Source organism: Saitoella complicata (genome assembly GCF_001661265.1).
Source record: "Saitoella complicata NRRL Y-17804 unplaced genomic scaffold SAICOscaffold_8, whole genome shotgun sequence".
NCBI lineage: Eukaryota > Fungi > Ascomycota > Saitoellomycetes > Saitoellales > Saitoellaceae > Saitoella > Saitoella complicata.
Genome location: NW_017566999.1, coordinates 1 through 26,087, shown reverse-complemented (window position 1 = coordinate 26,087; position 26,087 = coordinate 1). Strand labels below are relative to the sequence as shown.

At 53.9% G+C, this 26,087-nt stretch overlaps 14 protein-coding genes across 14 annotated transcripts; 11 read left to right on the top strand and 3 right to left on the bottom strand.

The window, feature by feature from the left end:
• Positions 1 to 296: 296 nt before the first annotated feature.
• SAICODRAFT_6585 (uncharacterized protein) lies at positions 297 to 4,358 on the bottom strand (the record flags this gene model as incomplete). The annotated part of the gene is made up of 1 exon (XM_019170183.1): positions 297 to 4,358. The coding sequence occupies one exon, from the start codon at positions 4,356 to 4,358 to the stop codon at positions 297 to 299; it is 4,062 nt and encodes a 1,353-aa protein (XP_019024910.1).
• A 485-nt stretch (positions 4,359 to 4,843) lies between these two features.
• SAICODRAFT_43803 (uncharacterized protein) lies at positions 4,844 to 5,644 on the top strand (the record flags this gene model as incomplete). Its single annotated transcript, XM_019168751.1, has 2 exons — positions 4,844 to 5,445; positions 5,521 to 5,644. Coding segments are annotated over 2 exons (726 nt in total), but the record flags the coding sequence as incomplete, so codon positions are not given.
• A 559-nt stretch (positions 5,645 to 6,203) lies between these two features.
• Positions 6,204 to 7,931, top strand: SAICODRAFT_217278 (uncharacterized protein). The gene has a single exon (XM_019166458.1). The coding sequence runs from the start codon at positions 6,472 to 6,474 to the stop codon at positions 7,765 to 7,767; it is 1,296 nt and encodes a 431-aa protein (XP_019024908.1). The 5' UTR covers positions 6,204 to 6,471; the 3' UTR covers positions 7,768 to 7,931.
• Positions 7,889 to 9,675, top strand: SAICODRAFT_217223 (uncharacterized protein). The gene has a single exon (XM_019166457.1). It carries the CDS (start codon positions 8,010 to 8,012, stop codon positions 9,576 to 9,578), a length of 1,569 nt encoding a protein of 522 aa, XP_019024907.1. The 5' UTR covers positions 7,889 to 8,009; the 3' UTR covers positions 9,579 to 9,675.
• Positions 9,676 to 9,722: 47 nt separating this feature from the next.
• SAICODRAFT_18365 (F-actin capping protein, alpha subunit) lies at positions 9,723 to 10,644 on the top strand (the record flags this gene model as incomplete). Its single annotated transcript, XM_019165945.1, has 2 exons — positions 9,723 to 10,248; positions 10,308 to 10,644. The coding sequence occupies exons 1-2, from the start codon at positions 9,749 to 9,751 to the stop codon at positions 10,642 to 10,644; spliced, it is 837 nt and encodes a 278-aa protein (XP_019024906.1). The 5' UTR covers positions 9,723 to 9,748.
• A 136-nt stretch (positions 10,645 to 10,780) lies between these two features.
• On the bottom strand, positions 10,781 to 11,275 carry SAICODRAFT_29794 (uncharacterized protein). The gene is made up of 2 exons (XM_019167499.1): positions 11,080 to 11,275; positions 10,781 to 11,019 (listed from the first exon to the last, which is right to left on the bottom strand). The coding sequence occupies exons 1-2, from the start codon at positions 11,209 to 11,211 to the stop codon at positions 10,870 to 10,872; spliced, it is 282 nt and encodes a 93-aa protein (XP_019024905.1). The 5' UTR covers positions 11,212 to 11,275; the 3' UTR covers positions 10,781 to 10,869.
• Positions 11,276 to 11,975: 700 nt separating this feature from the next.
• Positions 11,976 to 12,659, top strand: SAICODRAFT_29792 (elongation factor TFIIS domain 2-containing protein). Its single transcript, XM_019167498.1, has 2 exons — positions 11,976 to 12,287; positions 12,351 to 12,659. The coding sequence occupies exons 1-2, from the start codon at positions 12,004 to 12,006 to the stop codon at positions 12,640 to 12,642; spliced, it is 576 nt and encodes a 191-aa protein (XP_019024904.1). The 5' UTR covers positions 11,976 to 12,003; the 3' UTR covers positions 12,643 to 12,659.
• A 568-nt stretch (positions 12,660 to 13,227) lies between these two features.
• SAICODRAFT_29791 (3-ketoacyl-CoA thiolase B) lies at positions 13,228 to 14,533 on the top strand. Its single transcript, XM_019167497.1, has one exon. The coding sequence runs from the start codon at positions 13,263 to 13,265 to the stop codon at positions 14,478 to 14,480; it is 1,218 nt and encodes a 405-aa protein (XP_019024903.1). The 5' UTR covers positions 13,228 to 13,262; the 3' UTR covers positions 14,481 to 14,533.
• Positions 14,534 to 14,610: 77 nt separating this feature from the next.
• On the top strand, positions 14,611 to 16,172 carry SAICODRAFT_70500 (enolase C-terminal domain-like protein). The gene is made up of 2 exons (XM_019170579.1): positions 14,611 to 14,760; positions 14,820 to 16,172. Exons 1-2 carry the CDS (start codon positions 14,673 to 14,675, stop codon positions 16,079 to 16,081), a joined length of 1,350 nt encoding a protein of 449 aa, XP_019024902.1. The 5' UTR covers positions 14,611 to 14,672; the 3' UTR covers positions 16,082 to 16,172.
• Positions 16,173 to 17,491: 1,319 nt separating this feature from the next.
• On the bottom strand, positions 17,492 to 18,586 carry SAICODRAFT_18360 (Paf1-domain-containing protein; the record flags this gene model as incomplete). The annotated part of the gene is made up of 1 exon (XM_019165944.1): positions 17,492 to 18,586. One exon carries the CDS (start codon positions 18,584 to 18,586, stop codon positions 17,492 to 17,494), a length of 1,095 nt encoding a protein of 364 aa, XP_019024901.1.
• A 144-nt stretch (positions 18,587 to 18,730) lies between these two features.
• Positions 18,731 to 20,335, top strand: SAICODRAFT_6575 (uncharacterized protein; the record flags this gene model as incomplete). Its single annotated transcript, XM_019170174.1, has 2 exons — positions 18,731 to 18,972; positions 19,033 to 20,335. The coding sequence occupies 2 exons, from the start codon at positions 18,731 to 18,733 to the stop codon at positions 20,333 to 20,335; spliced, it is 1,545 nt and encodes a 514-aa protein (XP_019024900.1).
• Positions 20,336 to 21,719: 1,384 nt separating this feature from the next.
• SAICODRAFT_217108 (uncharacterized protein) lies at positions 21,720 to 24,029 on the top strand. The gene is made up of 2 exons (XM_019166455.1): positions 21,720 to 23,773; positions 23,911 to 24,029. The coding sequence occupies exons 1-2, from the start codon at positions 22,011 to 22,013 to the stop codon at positions 23,975 to 23,977; spliced, it is 1,830 nt and encodes a 609-aa protein (XP_019024899.1). The 5' UTR covers positions 21,720 to 22,010; the 3' UTR covers positions 23,978 to 24,029.
• A 187-nt stretch (positions 24,030 to 24,216) lies between these two features.
• Positions 24,217 to 25,385, top strand: SAICODRAFT_6572 (uncharacterized protein; the record flags this gene model as incomplete). Its single annotated transcript, XM_019170171.1, has 2 exons — positions 24,217 to 24,467; positions 24,530 to 25,385. The coding sequence occupies 2 exons, from the start codon at positions 24,217 to 24,219 to the stop codon at positions 25,383 to 25,385; spliced, it is 1,107 nt and encodes a 368-aa protein (XP_019024898.1).
• Positions 25,386 to 25,919: 534 nt separating this feature from the next.
• On the top strand, positions 25,920 to 26,077 carry SAICODRAFT_6571 (uncharacterized protein; the record flags this gene model as incomplete). The annotated part of the gene is made up of 1 exon (XM_019170170.1): positions 25,920 to 26,077. A coding segment is annotated over one exon (158 nt), but the record flags the coding sequence as incomplete, so codon positions are not given.
• Positions 26,078 to 26,087: the final 10 nt, after the last annotated feature.

Sequence of the window (26,087 nt, the reverse complement as noted above, 5' to 3'; positions counted from 1 at the left end):
ACCGAATTTCGTGCTGCGAACCCCGCAGCAGGGCGCACTGAAGCAGGTGAAGCGAATGCCGAGGACAGCCCCATTGAGGGAAGTACATTGATGGGCAATCAATCATGCAACAAGTGAGAAGGGTATCTTCTGGGTCCGTTTGGTAAATGATGGGGGATTCACGGGTACGGAAGAGCTGTGTTAAGATCGGGTGAATTCTCTCAGGGTATCCAAAACGGCAGTGCGTAACGCCATACACCTACAGCATGTCCTCCATTATATCATATCTAAGTGTCCATAAAAGTCCATCGAAATCATCATCCATCATTCTGCAAGATAAAGGCAAGAGCCGGGTTGAACTCGCCCATCAGGTCGTCCAAAACTGACTCCTCTGACTCCTCCACGGTAGGCGAAGTTGGTTGCTCCCAGACGAAACCGTTGTCCTTCTGCCATCCTGTTGAGATAGGCGTGATTTGGGTGTTTGGTATTCCTAGTTGGCCCCTTAGTCTTGGTCTTGATACCGAGACTGCTCTCTGGGCTGTGTGGATGAAGCTCTCAGGATCAGCATCAAGGCTAGTATCGCCATCAATGGCGACAGGGCCATCGTCTTCAACTCCAGCTGCATAACCAGCAGAGGGCTCCAACTGCGCGAAAGAATCATTCTCCTTGGTAAGGTCGACAGGAGTGGATTCTCGTTCAGAAGCCTCCGCTGCCTTCTGCGCAGACACCTTCCGCATCATCGCGTACTCCTCCTCGAGTTCCTTGACATCAAGGCCAACTTCAGCCTTCTGCGACGCATGCGTAGGTGCCCGTCTCAGAGACGCAGCCTTAGCAATGCTTCTTAAACTCATGCTCGAAATGCTTTCGTTAGGCTGGGAGAAGAAAGGTTTGGGCGGATCGAGATCTGCAGCGTTGTCTGATTCGGCGATACTCACACTGTCGAATGGGATCTGCAGACTTGTCGTGCTTGCTTGAGGAGGGGTATTAGGCAACCCTTTGCCGACGTCGAGGTACACCTTCTTTGGGCTGCCAACACTGTGGACTTCGAAGTGATGTTCGCTGACGATTGACGGTTCGTAACTAGCAACCGACTTCGCATCGAAGACCTCAAAGTTGCTTTGTTGAGATTCGGAGACAATCGATGAACGTGTAGATGCTGCATACGAGCTCGCCGTCGGAGGCGCAAGGGATGCCGGCCTCGCACTCAACTTCAATGGCTGAGACGGAGGTCGCAGAAGTCCAGGAGAAGGAGGCGGGTTCTCGTGCACCGGGCTATGGGGACTTGAACTCCTCGATGTAGGCAGCTCAATCCCCAATAAAGACCATACCACAGCCGGTGGAAGACCAGCTTCCCCAGATAACTCAATGTTGACCTTCTCCTTGCCCTTCCTCGTCTTGAGTTTATCCACAATACTCTTCACCACATCCAAGAATGCTTGCAAGATTCTCTGACGCTCCTCAGACATACCCAGAACGATATCCCGATAATGCATCGACGTCGCACTCTGAAGCTCCTTCTGTACATCCTTCGACACGAACCGCTTGTTCAATTTCGGTAGGACGTACATCCTCACATACACCCTCAATGCATGAAATGCGACCTTCGCCGGAGAACCAGTGATGGCTTCATACCCCGCCTTCCCACCATCCAGCAATGCGGCAATATCCTTCGCAGCACTTCCCTCAGCCCCCGATGGCGGTTGCAACAACTCCTTCCAATCCAGACCCTCAAACTCGGCGAAACCATCTCGGAACGCAGCGAAGGTCTTCTCAAACCTCTCAGGCTTCGCATCCGCAGACTTGAAGATATCCATGAACTTTGTGGGACTCATGCTACGCCTGGAAGTATCTGACCGGGCTGGCGAGACTGAGGTGTTGCTTCGTGTTGGACTCGGTATCCGGGGCATCTGGAAGAATTTGGTGGGCGAGATACTCCGCGAACGTATACTCCCGCCGGTCAAGCTACCCAAACTGAATGTGCTTGCGTTCTTGTGCTGTGTATTCCAGTCTTGCCGGGCGTTGGCATCAAGGGGTAGGGATTGACTCGACGTAGCTGTCCTCATCGAAGGCGGACCCATAGACACATTTAACGACAGCGGCCTGGGCTTCTTTGGGCTTCCTGGCGGTGGCGGACCTTGAAGTAGTGACTCAACAAACACCCGATTAGCAGCAACGAAGGGAATGATGTTTTCCTCCGCATACGGGAACGCGTTCCGATGAGCAGCAATCCAGACAAGATAACGCAGCCGTTCAACGAACACGTTCCCCCGTCTTCCCTTCAGCGCAGAAGCATTCTCCTCCTCCTCCCAGTTCGGCACAGCAATGAACGACTCATCCGCAACAGGCCTAACATCGACCACATTCTGCACCCTCATCGTCCGACTCTGCGAGCTACCGAACTTGATTGCCATCTTTGTCCGTGATGACTCGGAGTTGTATCTGCTTTCCTCATAAATCACGGCGACGTATCTCGTGCCCTTGAACTGAAACTCTCGTCTCGAGATAGACATAGTCATCTTGAGCGATAACTTCTGCTCGAAGAATGCTTTGGCAAATTGACTTGCGGCAAACATCCCGCCCTCCTGCCACTCCAATACCATCTTCATCTCTGGCCTCGCGTCGAACCAGGCCTGGTACCCTGCTCCCAGCCCAGCCGGCAGCTTAAACCATAGACCCCGGCCGTCGTCCGCTTCGGCTAATGTGACATCATCCAGACGTACGCGCCCAACGTATTTCATTTGCCATTGCTGGCCGGTCTGTTTTTGGATATCGAGGATGCTCTGGCTAGGCAACAACACACTGCCTCTCGTTGGTGACTTGGTAACGATAGGACGGCCATTGTCTTTCAGCACAGATTGTGCGCCTGATATGTCACGACTTCGTCGTTCGACGAGGACGAGGCAGTCTGAAAGGAGGAGAATGGTGCATGGTGTCCCGGGATGCACGTCCTCCACGAATGGTGGTGGGACGTCCACGGCGTCAATCGCGGTGATCAACTTCCGATGGCTCGCACCTAGATCAGCGGGGTATCCCTCCACAAGCGTACGTATCCGGTAGAAAGACCGGCTGCTCATTTCCTCGTCCTTCCTCTGCATGCGTGCGATATTCTCGACATGGCTCAAGGCACTGGAGAATCGCTCCTTAACCTTGGCTTGCTCCGCCGGAAGGTTCTCGATGATCCTGTTGATCAGGAGAGTGTACCGGGGTAGTCTTTGTACAGGCTCAAACAACAACTCTCGCAACCCGACTTTGTGCGCTGTTTTATACTTTACAGCGGTGACAAACTCTTCCAGAGAGCGAGACTGCTGTTGGTATTCCTTCAGCAACACCTCGAATTGATCGCTTGCATCGAGATAGGTTTCATATGCATCCTTGAACAGCGGGAAGTGTTGAAAACATGCATCCGCGACTGCCGCGGCGTCAAATCCAGCTTTCTGGAGTGAGGTCAGGAATGCTGAGTTCAGGTCCATCATGGCCTGCACTTTGACTGGCAAGAAGAGTTTGGAGATAGCGTAAGGTGTAAGGGTATCGAGTTGACTGAGCTTTGCCTTTGCCATGAGTGGATTGGCGTAATCGAGGAAGAGATGACGAAGACGCTCGACGTAGGAGGTTTCGGTTGCTAGAAGCTCATGGAGGACATCGTACACCGCGGATTGTCTGTCTTCGTCCGATTTTGGACGAGGCAGAGGTGATACAGCTCGCTGTCGTGCTTGTGGTCGTTCTGGCGAGGATAAACTGTCTGCGATCTCATCCCCGAATGCCATCAAGAAGCTCTGCACAGCTGGTGCTGTCGACGATCCATCCGGCACGACCACGTCAAACATGATACTGCGACACCCTCGTGGCTCCGCAACCGCAGATAGTGCCTGACCAACATACTTCCCATTCTCCACCCGCTCACACCCAGACGCGAACGCAACAGCATGCTCCAACCCCCACAAAGCTCCTTCCACCACGCCAAGACTTTCCGCCGAAGACACCAAAGACGGCCGTAACTCCCTCCCAATATTGTCGAAATACATCAACGTCCCCACCACGATCTCCTTGCGATGTTCCACCTTCGCCTCAGCCGCCGGCATCTCCTCCGCAACATTATGCATCAGCCGCTTATTGTCGTGTACATTCCATGCCGGTATCGCTAATGATCCCGCGGCCGTATAGACGAACATATACACATTCCCAGTCTTCTTATCCACCGCAATACTCACCACACCATCCCCCAACACAGCATCCGTAGTCGCGTAATGAACATGCTCCTCCCGAAAGAACGAATTATGTTTCAAAAGACTGTCGTACCCCCGATCCGGCACCAAACTGAACGGGATGCGATCATCGCGTCTTATACTGCGGCCCCTCGTCTGTGATTGAGGAGCCGCCATCTCATGAATGAGAGGAAATTTTGTGCGGGGTGGTGTTTACCTGTGGAATGTGTTGTGTTTGCGCTCAGGGCTCTCCGACGCTGCGACGGCTGCGAACCTTAATTAATCCGAACGCGTCGACCCCGAGAAAAAGAAACGCGTCTCGAAGAGGATGTTAAGGTAATATGTCGCAGCTCAGTCAGACTCCTCTGTTTGCAGCTGGCCCATCGACGGCTCAGTCTCTTCGTCTTCTCGAACTCCCGCCGGCACTGCTGCAACTCCTCGACTCCCCCTCCCCTCCGAAACTTACTATCAAGTCCTCGAAGGATGGACTATCGACAGTTCTTACAACGCCTTCACAAAGTTTCGTCCTCAAGTCCGTCTCACAATCAAATTCGCTTCTCATCTTCCGCCCTGACAACCAGGGACTCACGAACGTCGCGTCAATCGGATCATACCTCGAAGCTGTCCCAAGCCAAGCAAGAGTCGACCTTTCCCTCGTCTCAGAATACGATGGCGAATCAGATCTCTCACCAACAGACATATCTCTAACCAAAGAAGAAGTGCAACGCCGAACCCCGGCCTCAGACGCAGAATTCGAGAAAGCATGTCAAGAAGCACTCTGTGTAACCATCGATGGTGCACTACGACGTCTCGCACCGAGCTATATCGATCGATTGCTCGAGTTGATTATCACTACTATCGTTGCGGAGGGAATGGTATTAGATTCTGTCTCTCTGTCCACCCTCCTCGCCTCCATCGGCGAAGACGAGGAGAACCCGACCGCAATCGAAACGGTCCTCACCCATTTCTCCTCCTCCACAGAACCCCACGCACTCTCCCCAGCCCTAGTCTGCACCTACCTCGGCACCCGCCTCCTCGCCTCCCGCGCCAACTTTCCTACCGACAAGAAATGGACCCTAATCTCCTTCATCTCCGCCTGGCGCTCCGCCGTCCCACACGAATTTGCTGCGGAGTGTAAGATGGAACTTTTGAAGGGCGAATATATCAGTGTGACGAATACCGTGATTGAGTGGTTTCCTGTGGGGAGGTTACCGACGGAGCCGGCGGCAAGGTTTATGGAGTTGTTTTTGGCGAAGCCGAAATGGTATGTAATCCCCGCTATTCTGAAGTAATGAAGGTGGGAGTGCGTGAGTGAGCAAAAGGCTAATGTGCGTTATAGGGAACTTGGTGAAATTCAGCCGTATATTCAGGATTTGGCGGCGACGTCGGCGAAGGTTGATGCGTTGTTGCTTCAGCATGCGAGGAAGAGAAAGGAGGGTGGGAAGACTATCGTGACGAGTCGGAGATGATACCAATGGATTACCTTGGCCAAGCACATGATGTTCAGAGGCATACGTGTTTAATGGTAACGAAGGTTCATAGAGACGGATCGAGAGGTATCGATGTGGGGGCCGTTCCTATACCCGGCGGCCGGTCGCGCTCAAACGCGATGACAGGGAACAGAAGATAACTTTAGGCCACCTAGAGCTGAGTAACCAATTCACTGTTGAACAGTCAAGCGAGCTTGTTGGCACGCGCCTAACCAGCGAAGGTCACAGCTACCGAGCTTCCCGAACGATCCACTTCCTTTGCCCGCCTCGTAAGACTTCTAGAATACGAAGTACACTCACTAGAACGCACCCAGACAGAAGTAGGCGGCCTTTCCGCACATTCCGCGGTTTAACTACGGGATGTAAAACATCGACCTGCCTCCCACTGCAGTTCAACGAGAAAAGCAAGCTTGACAGAGTATGCCCAAAGCTAAACACAAGCTTTTCCTCTAGTATTCAAATGGCCTTATTTTCACTTTCTGCACAGACCAGATGGTGCACGGTCCCCCGCGCCTCCCGCAAGATGAGAAGGCCCGCGCGCAAAAGTCTGCACAGGTTCGTGTAGACGAGGAGGTTGGACATCTCAAAAACGTCAAGGCTGCATCAACACGCGCAAGTGCCCGAAGCTCTTCACCAAATTCGGTCAAATTCTAGCCCGCTGTAAGACACAACCAGCTCACCTATGGATCGGACTTAGTTTCCTGAAGAGAGGGGGGGTCACCCGAGAAGTGGAATAAGAACCTACGCTTCTCTCCAACGCCGACACCTCTGCTAGGACGACTTGATCTGTATTGCGAAGGATGGCAGAGTATTCACGTCTTGAGGGAGGATCAGCTGGGAAATCGGGGAGGAGATTGAGTCCCAGTCCGCTTCGCGTAGTTACGTCATCCGGACTTCAACGAGTTCCCTCCAACGCTTCCTTCGCCTCGACCTCGATGCCTCAGACGACGACCGAGAGCCCCTTCCATGCACCCGACGACTCCCTTCGTCGCGACTCTGACGACATCCGCTACGATGCCCCCGAATCTGCGCGATCCTCCGGCGAACACGAAGTCCTCTTCGAATCCCCATTCCGCAGCTCCGTGGATCAGACGAGACCCCGTTCCTTGATTGGACAGAACCCTTTCAGCAACCGTGCGTACCAGTACGACAACCCCGACGCCCGAAACTCCACCGAGTCGCTTCAGTCCGCGGGGGCGGTTCGTGGAGACCGTGCCCGCGTCGAAGCCGAAGACGAGAACTTTGGTGAGCACCTCCTTGGAGCACGTAACGATGATCCCGAGCGTGGCAACGTTGAGGACGACGAAGACCACCCGCCTACCCTCATGTCTTTCCGTGGTGTCGAAAAGGGCGCTCCGAACCCGTATATCCCTCACAAGAAATGGTACCGTATCCCCTGGGAAAGGATGCCAAATCTCTTGAGTTGGGCGCCGAAGCGCGTCCAGGGCTGGTTCTCGTTTGAGCGTTCGTGGACTTCGTATGTCTTCGGTCTCGTCATGATCGCTATCTTCATTGTGGGTTGTATCGTTATCTTTTACACCCTCGGATTTAGCAAGCCGAGATTCTATCAGCAAGGTGTTGGGTTATCCGTTCTTAACGGCATCGACGAGACCGGATTCAACTTGACGCGTTACCTCAACGTCTCCCTCACTAATCCCAACTTCTTCGCTGTCACGGTCAAGCCCCTCGAGCTCTGGGCCGTATACAACGGTACTTACTTCTTCGGTCAAACCCTCGATAACTCCGGAATCAAGCTCAAGGCCCACGCCAAGAACACCTCGGTCGTTATTCCATTCGTTTTCTCCTACCTCACCTCTCAAGACGCCAACACCTCCTTCATCACCCAGTTGGCGCTTGAGTGCGGTGCAACCACCAACGACAAGCCCGAGGCTTTGCCCTACGAGTTGTTGGCGCAGGGAAAGACTAAAGCCGTCAGTGCTTTCAACATCCAAATGGATATGGGTAGGACGCCAGGTGGTATGACGTGTGATTCTTTGACTGGGAAGGTTGTTAGGAGGATGGCGGAGTTGAGGGGTGTTACGTTGGCGGATTGGCAGCAGGGTAATGATGATGTGTCTGCTGGCGACACTGCCTAGATTCGATGAGGGGCTTTATGGGCTCGCAGAGGGAGAGAAACATACTTTTAGCATTTTATACGTTATTTCGAGATCTTAGCTTTTAAATCAAATTCAGGTTGCATTTAATTCCGTTCTCGCTCAGTTAATTGAGTTCATTACACGCGCGAACTTGGCCGCAAACGCGTCTTCCCAGCCCTCATCTACGATCAACGATTCTCAAAAGGCCTACATGGCCCAGTAACGACCAGTCAGAATCAAGCATGAGCTGCTCAGGATCCGGCTGGCAGCAGTCGAAGCCTCTACGGAAACCTCTAGCCCAGAAACCTCTTGTCGCCCTTGACTTTGTTCAAAACCGGATCACGCCGCAGAAGACGCCTGGAGGAGCCAAAGTCACGCCGGCAACCACGACGAAGCAGAGTGGACTGGCCGCTTTTGGTTTCGTAGGTAATGACGAAAATGCCATCGCCCAAGGAGTACGAGGAAGAGAGATAGTGCTACCAACGCCACCCCGCACAACCCTCAAACGAAAACGCACACCCATTATCACCGTCCAAGCATCCCGCGAGTCGACGCCAGAGGAGGAAGTTCTCGGTGGTAGTCCACCGTTGCCGAGTCAGAGGCTGTGTCAGGGGACTGTACTGTTGAGGAGACGGAGCGTGGTCGAGGATTCGGAGAGGGAGAGGAGTGATGAGATCTTGGTGGGGAGTTCGCCTGTTGTGGCTGTAAGAGAGCAGGAGAGGAAGAAGCTGTTGGTTACCCTGCGGTATCGAAAGAGGGTATGCGTAGCAGTTGTACCGACGTCTGTACGCAGCTTGGAAGCTGAAGCGGGAGAAGTGGAGAACATCGAGGTACCGAGCAGTATGCCTTGGGAACGGGACGTGCTGGACTGGTGGTCAGAGGACGACGAGACAGGCAAGGCTGTTCGGTCGGAAGAACAAGACCAGAAGCACGATTCGGTTGAGGAAGTACCATCTTCAGATGTCGAGGACCCTGCGGACGAGGTTTCCGATATGGAGGTCGACGATGACGATGACGACCAGAGTCTCGATCTCGCACCCGTCCCCGCTCCCGCAGCACAATCAGTACCACAATCTCCTGTCGACAGTCCCACTACTAGCGAGAATTTCCGACTACCTGAGACGCTTTTGGAGACATGTATGCCACCCGGATGGCAGGGTATGGACCTTACACTGCGATCCTCACCGATACAGGCTGGGTATACGGTTCCGCAGATGCCTGCGGATACGATGGATGAGACTGTGGACGTGGAGTCAGCACCAGAAGAGCAGAATGCCGGAGAAGCTGAACGAGAAACACACTTGAGGGAACTGGTGTACGTCGAGGATACACAGGCTCCGGACGTTGACGACGAGGATCTCGGACCACCATCCACGCCACCCATCGTCGACACAGATGCGGCAAGCGAGATGCCACCACCGGCGCTCCCAACGCCAAAGCGAGGTTTCGTGGAAGAGACGCAGATGCCATGGGACACACAAGAAGAAGCAGACCTCGGTCTGAGCCAGCCGGCGTCACCGAACAAATCACAGCGAACACCAGAGCGAACTCAGTCTCCTCACTCACCCACGAAACCACACAGCACCCCACCCTCTCCCTCACCCCCCTTCACCCGCTCCCGTCTCCCTCTCGTCGACCCCGAGCAAAACACCCTCGGTACCCTTCACCTACCCTCAAGCATGCTAAACTCATTTATGCCGCCCCCGATGGGGAGTCAATGCTGGGCGAGTTCGGGACAGAGTGTGAAGAGTGTTGGGAACCCGGAGGAGAGTCAGTTGCCGGAGGATTGGTTGTTGGATGATGAGCTTTAGTTTTAGCCAGAGCATGAGTCACGGTTACGGTTACGGTTACAGATTCAATGATTATGGTAACCAACCTCCATTTCCATGTTCCCACCGCTCCCAGCCGCCGTCTGCACCACACCAACCCCTGAATGACGCTGGCCATACGAACCCACCCAAACACCAACACAACCACCAAAATGCCCTTCCAGCAACAAAAAATCGCCGCAGCCTCCCAATTCCTCCTCGCCTCCCCACCCGGTGAACTCAACGACGTCTTCAACGACATCGCATCCCTCGTCAACGACGACACCGCCGTCCTCAACGCCCTCGAACCCGCGTTTGAGAAGTATAATTTGGAACAATATGTCACGGTTAAGTTGCCGTTGCCTGGGGGTGAGGGTGAGGGTTTGAGTTTGGTGAGTGAGTGGAATCGGGTGGCGGGGGAGGAGGGACGGTTCGTGGATCCGAGGGTGGGGAAGACGTTTGTGTTTGATCATGTAAAGGGGAAAGCGAGCGATGTTCAGCCCTATGACGAAGATTTGGGAAGGGAGTGGGAAGAGCTGAATACCGGCATCGAGGCATACGTCAACGAACACTTCCCCTCCGAAGGCGCAAGCGGGGTGTTCAAGGGCCAGGCGGGAGGATCAACATGGAACGTGGTCATCGTCGGAAACAAATATAACCCATCGAACTACTGGTGGGTGATCCACTCTTCCAATAACTTACTGCACTCTGGCTAACAATGGATACGCACAGGAACGGCCGATGGCGCTCATCCTACACCTTCGACTCTACCTCCGGCACCCTAACCGGTACGATCCGTGTCACCGTCCACTACTACGAGGACGGCAACGTATCCCTCTCCACCACCCACTCCATCTCCAGCACCCCTTCCTCTCCCTCCACCCTTGCCAAAACAATCGCGGCGGAAGAGAAACGGTATCAAGAAGAACTGAATAAAGCGTTTGGAGGGTTGAGTGAGGGACCCTTCAAGGGGTTGAGGAGACAGTTGCCGGTTACGAGGCAGAGGGTTGATTGGGAGAAGGCGGGAGTTTATAGGATTGGCCAGGATGTGGGGAATGCGAGGAGGTAGATAGGACCCTGAATGTGATGGTGGTATACCCGCTGTTTTCCTGTCAGTGCTCCTCCGCATGATTATCTGTGATTCCGTCTCGCTCCTGACTCGGTGTAGATGTCGGATAGCACATCCCTCGCGACCGTCGTTCTCTGACAGCAGTTGCGGGACGCGGCGTCTCTCACATATCGGGTCCAGCCAGCCCTCAATGTCCATCTCACCGCCAACTCGTTTTTCGTTTCATCACCCCCAAAACAGGTACAACACAAACAACACCCCCAAAATCATCCCCACCATCGACATCACACTCCTCCTCGACGCATTCTTCATAACCTGTCCCAATTTCCCACTGGTGGCTTTGATCTGCGTTCCCATGTTCTCGAAGACATCCGTCTATATCCCCAGCCCATCAATTAGCCCACATTTTCCCAAAAAGAAGGGGTTTGGGCGCACGGTTTGAGTGATAAACGAATGATCACTCGCGTGACGATGGATATCGTTCGTTACACCCCGAAGAGCGGTGACTTTTGCGGCGAGGGACTCGAGGAGGGCGTCGTTTTGGGCTTCGAGGTCGCGTGCTGACATTGAGCTGGGTGTATGCGGATTGCGACTGGTGTTGAAGGGGGGTTGAGGTTGTTAGGGTTAAATGGAGGGCTGGTTTAAGGTTTGGGGGGGATGCGAGGCCATGCGAGGTCATGCGCTCCGGATGAGCAGGCTGGCTGGCGGATCATACATAGGAAGAACTCGATGTCCATATTACGGTAGCAAATATCCATCTATCCGATATCCGACCCATATGCATTTGATGCATTCACTCCCTCGACGCAATGACCGTAGACGGTCCTCCGCCATCCTCATCGATGTCACTTCGAACTCCATGGACGCCGGCACCATGACTCGCTCTGTACGCGTGCTCACCTACAACCCCACCCGCACCAGACCCCGACCTCAGCCTTGAACCCAACCTATACACCTCAAAACTCACCCCCAAATCCCCATCCACCCTACCAACCGCCGCATCCTCCCATTCCCCATTCCTTGACACCCCCCTATTAAGGGCATGTTCTTTCAGGGTCCAGATGTAGCCACTGTAGCAGTTGGGGACGTTAACGTTTATGCAGCGTCTGGTTGGGAATTTGCATGGCTTGATACTCTCGATGCATCTTCTATTGGTACAGGTCCCCAGCTTTAGTACAAGGATTCTACACTCCTTGTGACCACAAGCGTCAATCCTCCTAGTGATTCTAATTCATGGCGTTTAATTAATTTAAGCGTATTAAAAATTAACTCAGATAGCGAGCACATGACATCATCCATCGCGATACTGGCACCGGCACCCCTAACCACCAACTAAACTCTCCAAGGGACCCCCAATCCATGCCCCCTACAAAACCGCGATCGCCCCTCGACCCCAAACCTCTCCGACCCCGCCGCCGCTCCTCAACCTCAAACCCTCCATTTGTACCCACAAAACCTACGAAACCAATGACAGACGAATCGCTTCGCCAGAAATCCGTACAAACCTTGGCGCAGGCGATAACGAGTAATGCGCCGGCTCCGGGAGATGATCATTTGAGGATTGCGCAGGATGTTGAGGAGGCAATTTTTCAGGCGCATGGAAGTGCGACGGGGAATGACTATCGGGAGGCTGTGCGGTCGAGGTATATTCACCCCTCCATCTTCTCTGATTGGGTTGGGACTAACGGAACGGAACGTGAATATAGGATTCTGAACTTGAAAGACCCCAAGAACCCCGACTTGGCCTCTCGCCTAACATCCTCCGCGATCACCCCGCAAACCTTCGCAACGATGTCTATCCAAGAAATGGCTTCCCCAGCTCTGAAACACGAAATCGAGGAAATTCGGGACGAGAATATGAGGCAAGCGGTCGAGGTGGAGGAGAAGCAGCCGATTCAGGTGGATGAGGATATGCCGCCGGGGGAGGGTGGAGCAGATGTTGGGAGGACTGGGCAGATGGGGTTGGAGTTTGATCAGCCTGGGAGTGCGAGTGCGTAAGTAATCAGTCAGGTGTTTGTTATTGTAGTGTGGATACCACGGATATCTTAAGCATCAAACAGTAATGAGAACAACTCGACTCTATCTTGGAATGACCATGTCAACGGTGACATCACCCTCAAGCCTTCTACGAAACCGCCGGCTGTCCTCATCTTGATACACATACACGAAACCTATCATGGGCATCTTCTCCAACCTCCGCCATCTTTTCAGAGCAGAAGCTGAGTACGCCGCTCACGCAACTGTCGACCCAAACTCGAGCCCCCATAACTCCGGTGCATCCCATTCACAAGCCGAAATCGACGCCGTGGCACGTCGCGAATCTACGACCGAGGATGACAACGGCATTGGCAAGAGTAAGAATGTGCATCCAAGTTGGGATGAAAGGGATCAGGATATGAGTATGGATATGGATGCGACTTGTGGGATAAGTGCGACGGAGGCTGCTATTAATATGGGGGCGGCTTATTAGAGGGTTTAATAGAAGGTGTTTGAGGGGATAACTGCCGAAGTCGCGGCAGTCGTGCGTGAACGGGACCGAAGATTCCCCGCTGCCCCCGGAATATAGATCAAAACCACCATTCCTCCCCATACACTTCCTCGATCCATTGCGATTAAAAATGGCGACCAGACAAGCAGTTAGCAAGCTCTTTCCCAAATCCCCCAAAGACGTCGTCTTCGTCTCCGCACTCCGCACCCCAGTCACCCGCGCCAAGAAGGGCGGCTTCAAGGACGCCTACCCCGAAGAACTCCTCTCCCACATCCTCAAGGCAACGCTTACCCACACCTCCATCGACCCCAAACTCATTGACGACGTATGTATCGGTAACGTCCTTCCCGAACTCGGTGGTGCGAAGGGTGGGCGTATGGCTCAGCTTCATGCGGGGTACGATGTCCGTACGAGTTTCCATACGGTGAATCGACAGTGTTCGAGTGGCTTGCAGGCAATTACGCAAAGTGCGCATGCGATCATGGTTGGGCAGAGTGATGTTGTCGTTGCGGGTGGTGTGGAGAGCATGACCAGAAACTATGGTTCCAGAGCGATCCCGGTTGATCTGAGTCCGGAGTTGAAGAAGAGTCCGGTGAAGGATGCGTTGGATTGTATTATGCCTATGGGGATTACGAGTGAGAATGTGGCGGAGAGGTATGGCGTTACGAGGGAAGATCAGGATGCGTTTGCGCTCGAGTCGCATCGGAGGGCGGAGAAGGCGCAGAAGGAGGGGAAGTTCGATGGGGAGATCGTACCGGTCCAGACACGCTGGATCGAGGAAGACGGAACGGAGATTCAGAAGATGATCACGAAAGATGATGGTGTGAGACGCGGACTCACGATCGACAAGCTGCAGAAGTTGAAGCCGGCGTTTAAGGAGGATGGAACGTGTACCGCGGGTAACTCCTCTCAGGTCTCGGATGGTGCTGCGGCGTCGTTGTTGATGAGGAGAGAAGTCGCGGAGAAGCTTGGGTACACTCCCATCGCACGGTTCATCGGTTCCCAGGTTGCCGGGTGTCCGCCCGATGAGATGGGTATGGGACCTCTACACGCTATTCCGCGTCTCTTGTCCCGTCATGGACTCAGGACGACCGACGTCGATATCTACGAATTGAACGAAGCTTTTGCAACGCAGGCGTTGGCGTGTATGCGTGGCTTGAAGTTGGAGAACGCGATTGTGAACCCGAATGGAGGAGCGATTGCTTTGGGACATCCTCTTGGAGCTACGGGTGCTAGACAAGTTGCCACCCTGCTCGGAGAGATGGGAAGGACTGATGCTGAGGTTGGTGTTGTCAGTATGTGTATCGGTACTGGAATGGGAATGGCGTCTTTGATTGTTAAGGAGTAGGTGTAGTTGAAGGTAGTAGGAAGAATTCGATATATTTTGGTCGGCGAACGGACCGATGATGTCCCGAAGCGCAAGCGCCCCACTTTATCCCAGCGTACGAGGGGCCGGCTAAATCCGTCATCCCCGCATGGATCGATATATAAGGATCGGGATGTCTACTACTCCAAGGGCAAGGCCAATTGTAACAGCAACATGCCCAACTACAACTTAAAGATCACCGGCTTCGAAGTCAAGGACGCCCGTTTCCCTACCTCCCTCGAGGGTGACGGCTCTGACGCAAGTTCGTTTTCCCTCCTCCTTCTTCCTCTCAACGCAATTGATCCTGACGTGTTATGACAGTGAACCCAGCATGCGATTATTCCGCCGGCTACTGTATCCTCAAGACTGACGGCGAGCTCGTCGGTCACGGCATGACCTTCACCATCGGCCGCGGCACCGACATCGTCTGCATGGCTATCAAATACCTCGCCGCCCGACTTGTCGGTAAATCTCTCGACGAGCTCGTGGAAGACATGGGCAAAACTTGGCGCCACCTTGTCTCTGACTCTCAATTACGCTGGATCGGGCCGGAGAAGGGTGTTATTCATCTTGCGTTGGGTGCGGTGGTGAACGCGCTTTGGGATTTGTGGGCGAGGGTAGAGGGGAAGCCGGTTTGGAAATTGGTTGGGGATATGACGCCCGAGGAGATTGTGCGGTGCATCGACTTCAGATACATTTTGGATGCGATCACGCCGGAGGAGGCCATCCAGATGTTGACGGACGCCAGGGAAGGAAGGGAGGAGAGGTTGAGGGAGGTGGAGGAGTCGAGGGCGGTGCCGGCGTATACTACTTCTGCGGGATGGTTGGGGTACAGTGAGCAGAAGATGCAGGAACTACTCAAGGCAACTATGGCGGAGGGATTCAACCACTTCAAGTTCAAGGTCGGAGGCGGGTTGGATGCTGACCGCCGCAGATTATCACTCGCGAGAGACGTCATTGGGTATGATAAGGGGAACGTACTCATGGTCGATGCAAACCAGGTTTGGAGTGTACCGGAGGCAATTGAGTATATGGCTCAGTTGAAGGACTTCAAGCCGTTGTTTATTGAGGAGCCGACGTCACCGGATGATATTCTCGGACACGCGGCGATCAGGAAGGCGTTGCAGCCCTTGGGGATTAAGGTCGCCACGGGCGAACATGTACAGAACAGGGTTATGTTCAAGCAACTTCTGCAAGCCGGCTCCATCGATTTCTGCCAGATCGATGCGTGCCGACTCGGTGGTGTAAACGAAGTCCTCGCCGTCCTCCTCCTCGCAAAGAAGTTCAACGTCCCCGTCGTGCCGCATTCGGGCGGTATCGGACTCCCCGAATACACTCAGCATCTCTCAACCATCGATTATCTCTGCGTATCAGGGAAAAAATCGATTTTGGAGTATGTGGATCATCTGCATGAACACTTCTTGCATCCGAGTAGGGTAGAGAAGGGGTATTTTGTTACGCCGATGGAAGCGGGGTATTCGATTGAGATGAAGGAAAATGCATTTGAGGAGTTTGAGTTCCCGGGGGGCAAGTTCTGGAAGAGTGATGCGGCAAAGCCGATTTTAGAGGGGCCGTTTATCTGAGGGCTCAGAACGTATGCTAATAACTTAAAGCTACTGTTAAGAAGACCCTATCGCCTACAAAGTTTAAGATATATTTTTCTTTTACACGAACGTCTTTATCTTGGCCTATCCTCCGTCCGCTATCTGTCTGTGAACAGCCCCGTACTGCACGAGTCTCGGCTTAGGTTTTTCCCACGACGTCAAAGCAACCTGCTCGGGTCTGACCTCGCCCAACTGCAAGTAACTGTTGTTCATCATTTGCAGGACCCATGCTCGACAAAGGATTTGTCTTTGGTCTTGGTGCGCGTGGTCTGGGGCATCTTTCACATCATCTACTGGTAGAGTCGAGGAGCGTGTGGGCCCACGGAGAGTGCCATCGTCATACGCTGTTGATTCTTCGAGCAAGGCTTGACCAGTCTCGTCCGGCTTGGACGAACCGGATACGAGTTGGCCGAACTTTACATGATGTGGATCTGTTCAGTAAAGCTGAGAAGTGTGACACCACGAATTACGAACCTCGTCGGTTTTGCCTGGTCCATCCTAAATAGAGGCATCAGGTAGTACTTCCTTATGAAGGCACTGGCCAAGAGGAACTTATTATAGGAATCTGACATCCTCGACCTCCGCTTTGTAATTGCAAGATGTGAGGTACGACAAATCTCCCAGGCGGGGCAAAGGGCACCCTCGTGTTGAACACGCGTACGGGTTGTCTGTGGTCGATGATACTATCGCTCTACCATCGTTAACAGTTCTTACCCGACGTAATTAAGCGGCCGCAGTGGGCTTGCACGTCGATCGACACTCGTCCGCCGTTGCTTTGCGCTGCTTGCGTAATTCACGTGTAATGTACCGCGAGGAGGTGAACCGCACTGACAGGCCTTGAGCGCATGAAGAAAAGTACTGAAGGGACGACACGGCTTAGAAGACATATTTCTTCTGTGACGTTGAAGAGAAGATTAGCCATAGAGCCTCTGATGTCGCGGTCGACCAGGACAGACTGATGCCAATAATCTCCCGGGCCGCTCCCCCAGCGATAGTTATTAAACGCTAATTGGACGACAACATCCCGGCAGTCTCGGGCGGATAGGAAGTTCGAACGGCCAAAAGATACAGCACCCGAGTATTCCCAGCTGGTCTCCCACGCTAGTACTGACTGGGCCCTATGATGCTTAACTTAGGAGATCGGACGGGATCCTGTGCTTTCATCATGGTGTGGCCGTATCTGGTGATTTCACTTTGGAAATATTTTTGAGCCGGAACGATGGGATTGTTCGATACGAAGGTTTTTAGTTGGCATTCGGTGGTGCTTGGGGAGAAAAGCGCGGGGGATTCAGGAAGATGATTCTATTCTTGTAACAGCGCTAGCTGAGTGCTCCCACGTCTCATTCACCAACATGCCCACACTTCCATCCACCCTCATATCTTTCGCACCTACTCCTCCATCTCATCCCCACCCGCGCCCTGTGCACCATCTTCACCCAGTGCCTCCTCCTCCCCAGCTGTGGCACCACCCCCAACCCCAACCCCCTTCCACCTGACATTAATTCTAACCGGATCCCCCCCATTAACAACCCCATCCCTCCTCATCCCCAATTTCGCTTCCGTGAGTTGTCTCGATCTCTTAAGGGTTGCTTTGCCTACATATTTCCTATACGCCCATACCTTCTCTGGTCCCTCAGAGGGAATGATGATGATGTCGTTATTACAATCCCCGATCAACTCATACTTGTAATCCCGTACATGTCGATACGCAGCCTCCCCGCCTTCCTCAACCCGTACCGCGTCACCACCATTGGGTGCGTAGTACCCAAAGTACTCGTCTTCGGACGCGGATGCCGCGGCGCGGAGGAGGGAGTTCGTAACTGAATCGGTGTTGGAGAGGGGTGGCTCGTTAAACCGGATATGCAACAATTGTTGCCCAGAGAGGATTTGGTCGGGGATGATCGGCCAGGACTCGAGGGCTGTCAGGGTACGGTTGAGGGGGTGTGTCATTTGTTCGAGGGGTGTATCAGCGACCTCGAACGTTCTCTCAATAGCAGCAACCTGCGCCTCCGGATCCGCGAGCGAAGAGAGGTGTTCATATGCGTTCTGTTCCCGCTGCGAGGTCCGGATTCCGGATGATTTGTGTTTTGTCCGGGAGGATTCGGTAGAGATATACTCCGTCCTCCTCAAGAAATTCTCATTATGCGCTCTCTTATTCGCCGAACTGTGCGCGGCATCGGGGTCAACGCACAACAACGCATCCTCCTCATCCAGCTTCTCTCCACTCCCATACAACCCCCTCTCATCACCCTCGAAGAGACCTTCGATGAGGGAGAGGTCGAGTGGCATTCCGTTTTCTGCGTCGAGTTCCATATTTGGTGGGAGAGAGCGGATGATTTGGGAGGTGGAGAAGGGGGAGAGGTAGGTTTTGAGGGGGAGGGGTGCGTCGAGGAGTTTTGGGGGGAAGGGGGGTGGGGGGAGGGTGTTCTTGTAGCGTTGGCGGACGATGAAGTCTTGGCGGGCGCTGGTCTTTTGGGAGGACATGGTTGGTGGGGTGGGGGGTGTATGCTGCTTGCTGTTCGAGGACGTGGAGCTTGGTGTAGAGTTTCGTGATGGTGTGGTGCAGGGGTTGCCGCACCCCAGACCGTACACACCACCAGCATACATTCCAGCATACATCCCAAGGCCATGGAGAAGGCAATAGGTGCACGTTGGCTGCGCTTCCTGCTGTCAGAAGGAGAAGAGAGGAAGCTGGCAAGGCTACTTCATTCACGGGGGTTCGCGGTGTCATTGCCTGCTGCTACACTTTGTCACGAAGAGGATGGGATCGTGATTCGGACAGTCCGGGACTCGACCAGAGTCATTCTAGGATCGTACGGGATCTTGACGTTAATCGATGTGGTGGTCAAAGGCATCGTTCGACGACAAAGGTGCGCATGCTGTGGAAGGCCTTCTCCGACGGAGGAGTCGCTAACGTTCACTGCGTACAGCCCCCGCACCATTCTTAGTACTCTCAAATCCTCCACAAATCTGCGTACATCATCGTCCTTGGCAGGATTCCTCGCCCTCTACCGTCTAGTCCACCACACCCTCCTCCGCATCCACTCAACAACCACACAGCCCTTCGCTCGTCTCCATACCTCCCCGCCCGTTTCCTCGCTGGTGACAGCGTCTATCGCATCCACAGCCCTCATCCTCTTCCCCGAGGGTCGGAGACGACAATCGCTCGCGTTATACATTCTCTTCAAAGCCCTCGAGACACTCTACGACACACTCCACGCCGCGGGCAAATTACCTGCGAGGTGGGATCGTAACGCGAAGAGCTGGTGGTTCATCCCACCGTCCCTCGCACATCTCCTCCACGCGTTCATTTTCTACCCAACGAGTCTCGCACCCACGTTCGAGCGTCTCCTTACGCGGTTGTCGGCACCGTACGTCCCTCCCTCCGCCGTGCAGTATTTGGGAAAAGTGGCGAAGGGAGGGTATGGACGGTATTATTCACCCACGCTCTACCCCTCCGGACCATCCATACTAAACGGACACATCGACGGCGCACATCCCGGGCATACACGGCTTTGGTCAGCACTAACCAGACCCAGCGAAGTCAGCGCAACAAAACACGCTGTCGTGGCGGGGATTGGGTCGATATATGCGCTCGTCAAGGTGTTTAATTTGGTTTATGCCTCTCTCGCACTCATCCTTCTCCGCAAATCCCCCAGCGCACCCCCCCCGGCCGTGTTGCTGAATGTCTTCGCAAAAACCCTCAAGAGTTCCATGCTCATCACCGGCGGGCTCACCACATTCTACTCCCTCGCAGACATATTATCCTCCTCCCTCCCCTCCCGCGCATTCCCGACATCCCGGTTCTACGCGCTCGGATTTCTTGCCGGATTATGGGGCCGACATATCGAGTCTCGCGCTCTCGGGATCTACCTCGCGAGAACGGCGACGGAGAGTATGTGGCGGGTTGGGGTCGAGCGAGGAGTTGTGAAGGGGAGGAGGGGTGGGGATGTGATGTTAGTGGCGGTGGGGATGGGGGTTTTGGGCGCGTGTTATGAGGCGAACCGAGGATACGAGGCTGACAAGACCATCGAGGGTGGGGGGAAGAAGAGGGCTGGGATGGAGTGGTTGGTTTGTGGGTTGAGGGGGGATGTAGACAGGAGGGTTAGTAGGAGGAACTCTGGGCATGTCGTGTTTGATGCTGAGGCCCCGGCGGCGACGGGAGGACCACCGGCGGAGGACGAGGAGGAAGAGGAGCTGGATTCGGGGGTTGTTGGGTGCCGTGCTGAGTAAGCTTAAGGGAGTGTTTGAAGAGGGTTGTACGATATTGATATGCGATATACCTCTTATACTACTAATTTGATGGTCGGAGAGTTGACCTCATCCATCTAAATGGAACCTACACCGCGATCAAAATATGCCTTGCGTACGATTGTCCAAGCTGCAGGAATCACACGCTCGGCCCAACGATCATAACGCCGTAAATTCTTCCCAATGCTCTTCAACCCTTTCCCCGTCAACCACTCATACGCACTACGCCTCTTCCCGCTCCGCATCACGAAATTCCTTATCATGCTTAAGTACTGTGAATAACCATGCGAACCTGAAATACGACAGACTACAACCTCGACCTCCTGTCCCAGACTGCTGACTCAAACCACTCTGCATACCCCTTGACACAAATCCTCACCCTCCAAGTCGACATCGCGTCCGAAGATGCAATTCGCTGTATAATAACGCAGGCCGTCGACAAATACGACACGATCAATTATGCAGTCAACAACGCTGGCCGAGGTGGTCGGGCAGATACCTCCCACGCACTGTCCTCCTCCCATTTCGATTTGTTGAACAAGAATTGTACGAAAGTATATTTTGGCCGAACTCTAAAACGTCACAATCCCACAACGCCTCAGATAAGTCCATAATTCCCATCCCGTCCCCCTCCGAAACCATCATGCTCATGCCTATCCACCAGTCCCGACCCACCCAACAACATCTCATTCACTACGAAATACCGTCCCGAGTCCTCTCCATCGAGCGTGGTCCTGTTCGATCCCTTTCTCAGATGGGAACGTCCGGCCTCGTCATATGGGCGTCGTGGGACATCTTCATCCCGTGGAGCATCTGTTCTTGGTGATTACTCGGGGTACCGGAGCTGGTGTTCGAGCCCGCGGATTGTCGACGGGCTTTTTCTTCGCGTTCGCGGGCCATGTGTTCGGCTTCGAGACGGTCGTCTTCGCGCATTTCGGCTTCTTCTGCGGCTCGGGCGGGATGGAAGGGGTGTTTGAGGTGGTCCATGAATGTCATTAGATATGTTAAGGGCTTGGTGCGTGGGAAAAACTTGGTGAGATGAAAAAGCGGGAAAGTCGGGACTTTCGTGAACATTTAAATAGAGGCAGGAGCTACATTCCGTCATCGAAGGTGACGAGAACTGCTAAGGGTGCACCCTGAATCACGTCGTGCTGGTTTCAGACTCATGCGGTAATGTCGACGCGCACATATGTAACCTGCCTTCCATGACCAGAGAACCTTGGAAAGAACTCGGAGGAGTAGAAGTAGACTTCGGCATCGTCGTCGCTCACAGTGGAGCATACCAACCCTCTCCGGTGGTGATCTCGATGGTGATGTGGTCGCTTTACGGCTCGCACATCTTGCCGGGCAACTGGTCGGTGCACCGGAAGCTGGTAGAGAAATGGAACTAGTTGTGTAAGATGTACAGACTGAACCATCATCCTGAGCCGGCGTACATTTCGGGGGAGTTCGTGAACGATACCATGTATAATCCCCAACACGGCCTCCACCTTCTCTTCTCGTCAATCAGATGGGATCTAATCAGATGTGGGGCGCAATCGCCACCCGGAGCGCGGCGAAGTCACTTTAACTTGAGAACCCCAGAAAAAACCAACCACCAACCAAGTCGACCGTCATTCTGATCCGTCAAGCAGTCAAGCAGAGACTGTCAGTCACAATGACCGGAGGTGCAATGTACACAACAAGAAACACCTCCACAACCCCCGCCTCCCATGGCGGCATCAAAACCCGCACCGAGATCATCTCCTCGCAGTCCGAAGTCCCGTCTCTCTCAACATCCACCTCAACCACCTCCTCGCCACCAGCTACACCCCCCCTCACCGAGACCCCCGTCCCCACAAAATGCAAGAACTGTACCTGTTGCGCAAAAGACGCTTTCGAGAATTGTCAAATCGATATCGTGCAGGACGTCACGAACTCCATCGCAAACATGGGTTTAGAGGTCGATTTCACGACGTATCCGACCGCACTCGCAAAAGCTCAAAAGGAGATCGAGGAGAAAGAGGGAGCGGTCAAGGTTCCTGTTTTGCCTGCACTCTCGCTGAAGAAGAAGGCGGCGGTGCAGAAGGGGGAACAGAGTGAGCATTTTGAGTATCCGACGGATAACCCCGCGTTCGATCAGCTCCCGTTCCCGCGTGCTCTCTTGACCCCCGGGTTGAAATTGACGAACATCACCTCCCTCCCTGCCTCCATCCTCTCGATGAAAGGTAAAGACCAGAGCCAGAAGCGGGAGACATCCTCCTACGTTCCCCCCGATTGGGTTACGCCCCATTTCCCGGATACGCCGACTTTCCACGCTCCCATGACCGATGCGCGAGAGTTGACAAAACCGGGTGCGTCGAAGCGCGTATTCCATATGGCGATGGACGTAGAGGACTACCCACTGAACGAAGGCGAAGAATGGATGGTGGGCGGTGCGATCGGGATCATCGCACCGAACGCTCCCGATATGGTGGATGATATACTCGATGCGTTGGGGTTGGTGGATGTTGCGGATGAAGTTGTCGAGTTGTCTACGGAGGGCGGGAGGTGGCCGACACTTTGGGGTGATGAGAAACCGAGGTGTATGGAGACCACGAGGAGGGAATTGATCACGTGGACGGTCGATATCCAATCTTTCCCACCTACCAAGAAACTCCTCCGCGTACTCGCCGAATACGCGACAAACACGAAAGAAAAAACGATTTTGACGTTTTTGTGCTCGAAGCAGGGACAGAGTGCCTTTTTGCAGTTGAGGGCGAGTGCGCATTTGACGCTTGCGCAGTTGTTGCGTGCGTTCCCGTCGACGAGGGGGTGTGAGTTGAGTCATATCCTCGGTGTGTTGCCGCCGTTGAATCCGAGGTGGTATTCGCTTTCCAACGATCCGATGCACGCGCCTGGGAGGAAAACCCTCGAGATGGCGTTCACGATCGTCGACAGTCCGGATTATAAACGTGGGGTGCGGTATGGTGTCGGAACGGGATTCTTGGAGCGCATCACGAGTGAGTGGGTTAGAGAGGGTGGAAAGAAGGATATTAAGGTTCCGATGTTTAGGGGAGTACACGCAAACCCCCTCGCACGCGAATTCTCCGCTTTCAACGGACCCATGATCCTCATTGGCGCCGGAGTCGGCGTGGCCCCGTTCAGAGGCTTCGTACAGCGGATGTTCAAGACAGCGACTGATATCGATAACCCACCCTCCAAGATATGGGTTTTGCAGGGGTGTAGAGACCACACCGTCGACGAACTCTACTGCGGAGAATGGGTCGGTCTCGATGGTGACTCCCGCCGCGTCGTCGAATCACAGACCGGAAAGAGGGAGTACGTGCAGGATGAGGTATTGCGCCATGGAGACCGGGTGTGGAGGGTGATGAGTCAGGAGGGCGGGAAGATCTTTATGTGTGGGAGTGGGAAGATGGCGAGTGAGGGGGTTGTTGAGGCGTTGGTTGAGGTTGCGATGGTGCATGGGCATTTGAATGAGAGTGAGGCGAGGGGGTTGTGGAAGGAGTGGGAGAAGGAGGGGAGGTTGGTTATGGAGGTGTGGGGATAGACGAGCGTCGGCGACGACGAGGATGGAGCGTTGCATGGATTGACGAGGAGGAGGAGCCTATTGCAAGAAGAGCTTGGTTAGAGGAAAATGTATGATAACTCATTACTTGGAGCACGTACGCGAGCTCGAGGACTTTATTGTTCGTTGAGACTCGATGATGACTTTTTATACGGGCGTTTAGGATTGAATAGGACACTTTTTATCTGCTCCGAGGATTGTAAGGGTTCGATATCTGATCACGGTGATATCTATCGATTGACAGACGGTGGGCTGATGTGGGGTGATGCAAGAGCGCAGTTGTTGTACGAGGACGACGACGGCGACAGCAGGATTCATGGAGCAACCAGCGGAGCACAAGCAGTTGGAAGGACAGCCTGAGGTTGTTCAGCGACCAGTCAATGAGCATGGTGTTGCGGATCAGTCAGCTCCGGCCGCAGCGGTGGAGAAGAGAAACGAGAATCAGTGCATGCTCATCCTCGTCGGCATCGTAGGTAGCGGGAAGAGCACCCTCGCAACCTCCATCGTCCGCGAATTCCCAGATTACAAGAGAATCAACCAAGACGAACTCGGTGATCGACGAGCATGGTATGCTCGTGCCTCCCTAACTGTTCTGCAACCTGAAGCTAATCATGACTACGAACGTACAGTGAGTCGATGGTACGGAAACACCTTGCGGAAGGAGCATCGGTGATTATCGATAGATGCAACTTTGATCGACAACAGCGACGGACGTGGGTTGAGCTCGCGGGCAGATTTGGGGTTGGGGTTGATTGTATCGTCATGCAGACATCGTTTGAGACATGCCATTCGAGGATCATGGCGAGGCAAGACCATCCCACGGGCGTGATTGGGACTTTCGGTGCAGATGAGATTTTACCGAAGTTTAAGGCGATGTATCAGCCACCACGACATCATGGCGATGAAGGCATGGGTGCCGTCGTTAACCTAACCGAAGCCGACCAAGGCAGTGGAAAGTGGACGAAAGAGAGACTAGAGGCGCTCCTGAATAACGCGAAAGATATTGGTGATGGGATCAGAAGGAAAAGGGCGGAACAAGGGGATGCATGGCGCGAAGACCCTAATAGAGCCGACGACGGACGCGGACAAGGTCAGGCGAGATATAGACCGTATCAGGGTGATCGGCCTGCGCATGTGCAGACCTGGCCGAGGAGCGATCCGGGACAGGTTCGGGGTGGTCACGAGTACGGAAATCATGATAGACGGGGTGGGCACAGTCAGGCATGGCGAGGCTGTGGACATCGACCTCAGCAGCCGTATGGGGGTCACGACGTCGACAGGGGTTACGGACAAGGATACGGGCAGCCACAGTCATACCATGGTCAGGGTTGGCCCGCACAAGAACGTCCAGTGCAGCAATCGTGGGCACAACGTGCGGCTTGGAACCCACCGCCTCCGCCGTCAAGGTCTACAGAGGCCGGAAGTGAAGAGGTGGTCTATCAGCCTCGGGGTTCACGAAATGATGAGGAGCAGCACCAAAGCTAAACGATCTTTACACTTAACCCAAATATGTCAAACTACGGATCGAGCGCAGTAAACAGGAGATATCCTACTACTAGTCCTTCGACGGATTCAGGCTGACCCCGCTCTGGCACAGCCACGCCCTCAGCCAACAGCGGGTGGCGCAGCAGGTGCTCGGAGCGATTCAGGCCGACTCTCTCTGATTCGGCTTCTCGCCGACGCAGCAGGAGGCCGCAAAATGCCTGGCAGCTCATGAAGCTCATCGACATAGCTACAGCTACATTCCAGCGTGCGTCCTAAATGTCCCGATACAGCACTCTCCCATTGATTAGAACTTGATCTACAACTCCCTGGTCTTCTCCCATCGATCTAGGAGTCCTACAACTTTCTGGCTCTTTCCTGTAGATTCAGACTCAGCCTACTCCATTGTCGCCGTACTGGTAGTTGTCAGACGTGCCACTGGCTGAGGTATGTCTTTGAAAGATCTTTGGAAACTGTGATATACTCAAAGAGATGGTTGAACTGGATGAGTATCTAACCCTAAATTCGTCACATTCCATGAGTTCATGGCCTCAACCATTTTTTTGTGGGGTTGGGGTTAGGGTTAGGGTTAGGGTTAGGGTTAGGGTTAGGGTTAGGGTTAGGGTTAGGGTTAGGGTTAGGGTTAGGGTTAGGGTTAGGGTTAGGGTTAGGGTTAGGGTTAGGGTTAGGGTTAGGTTAGGGTTA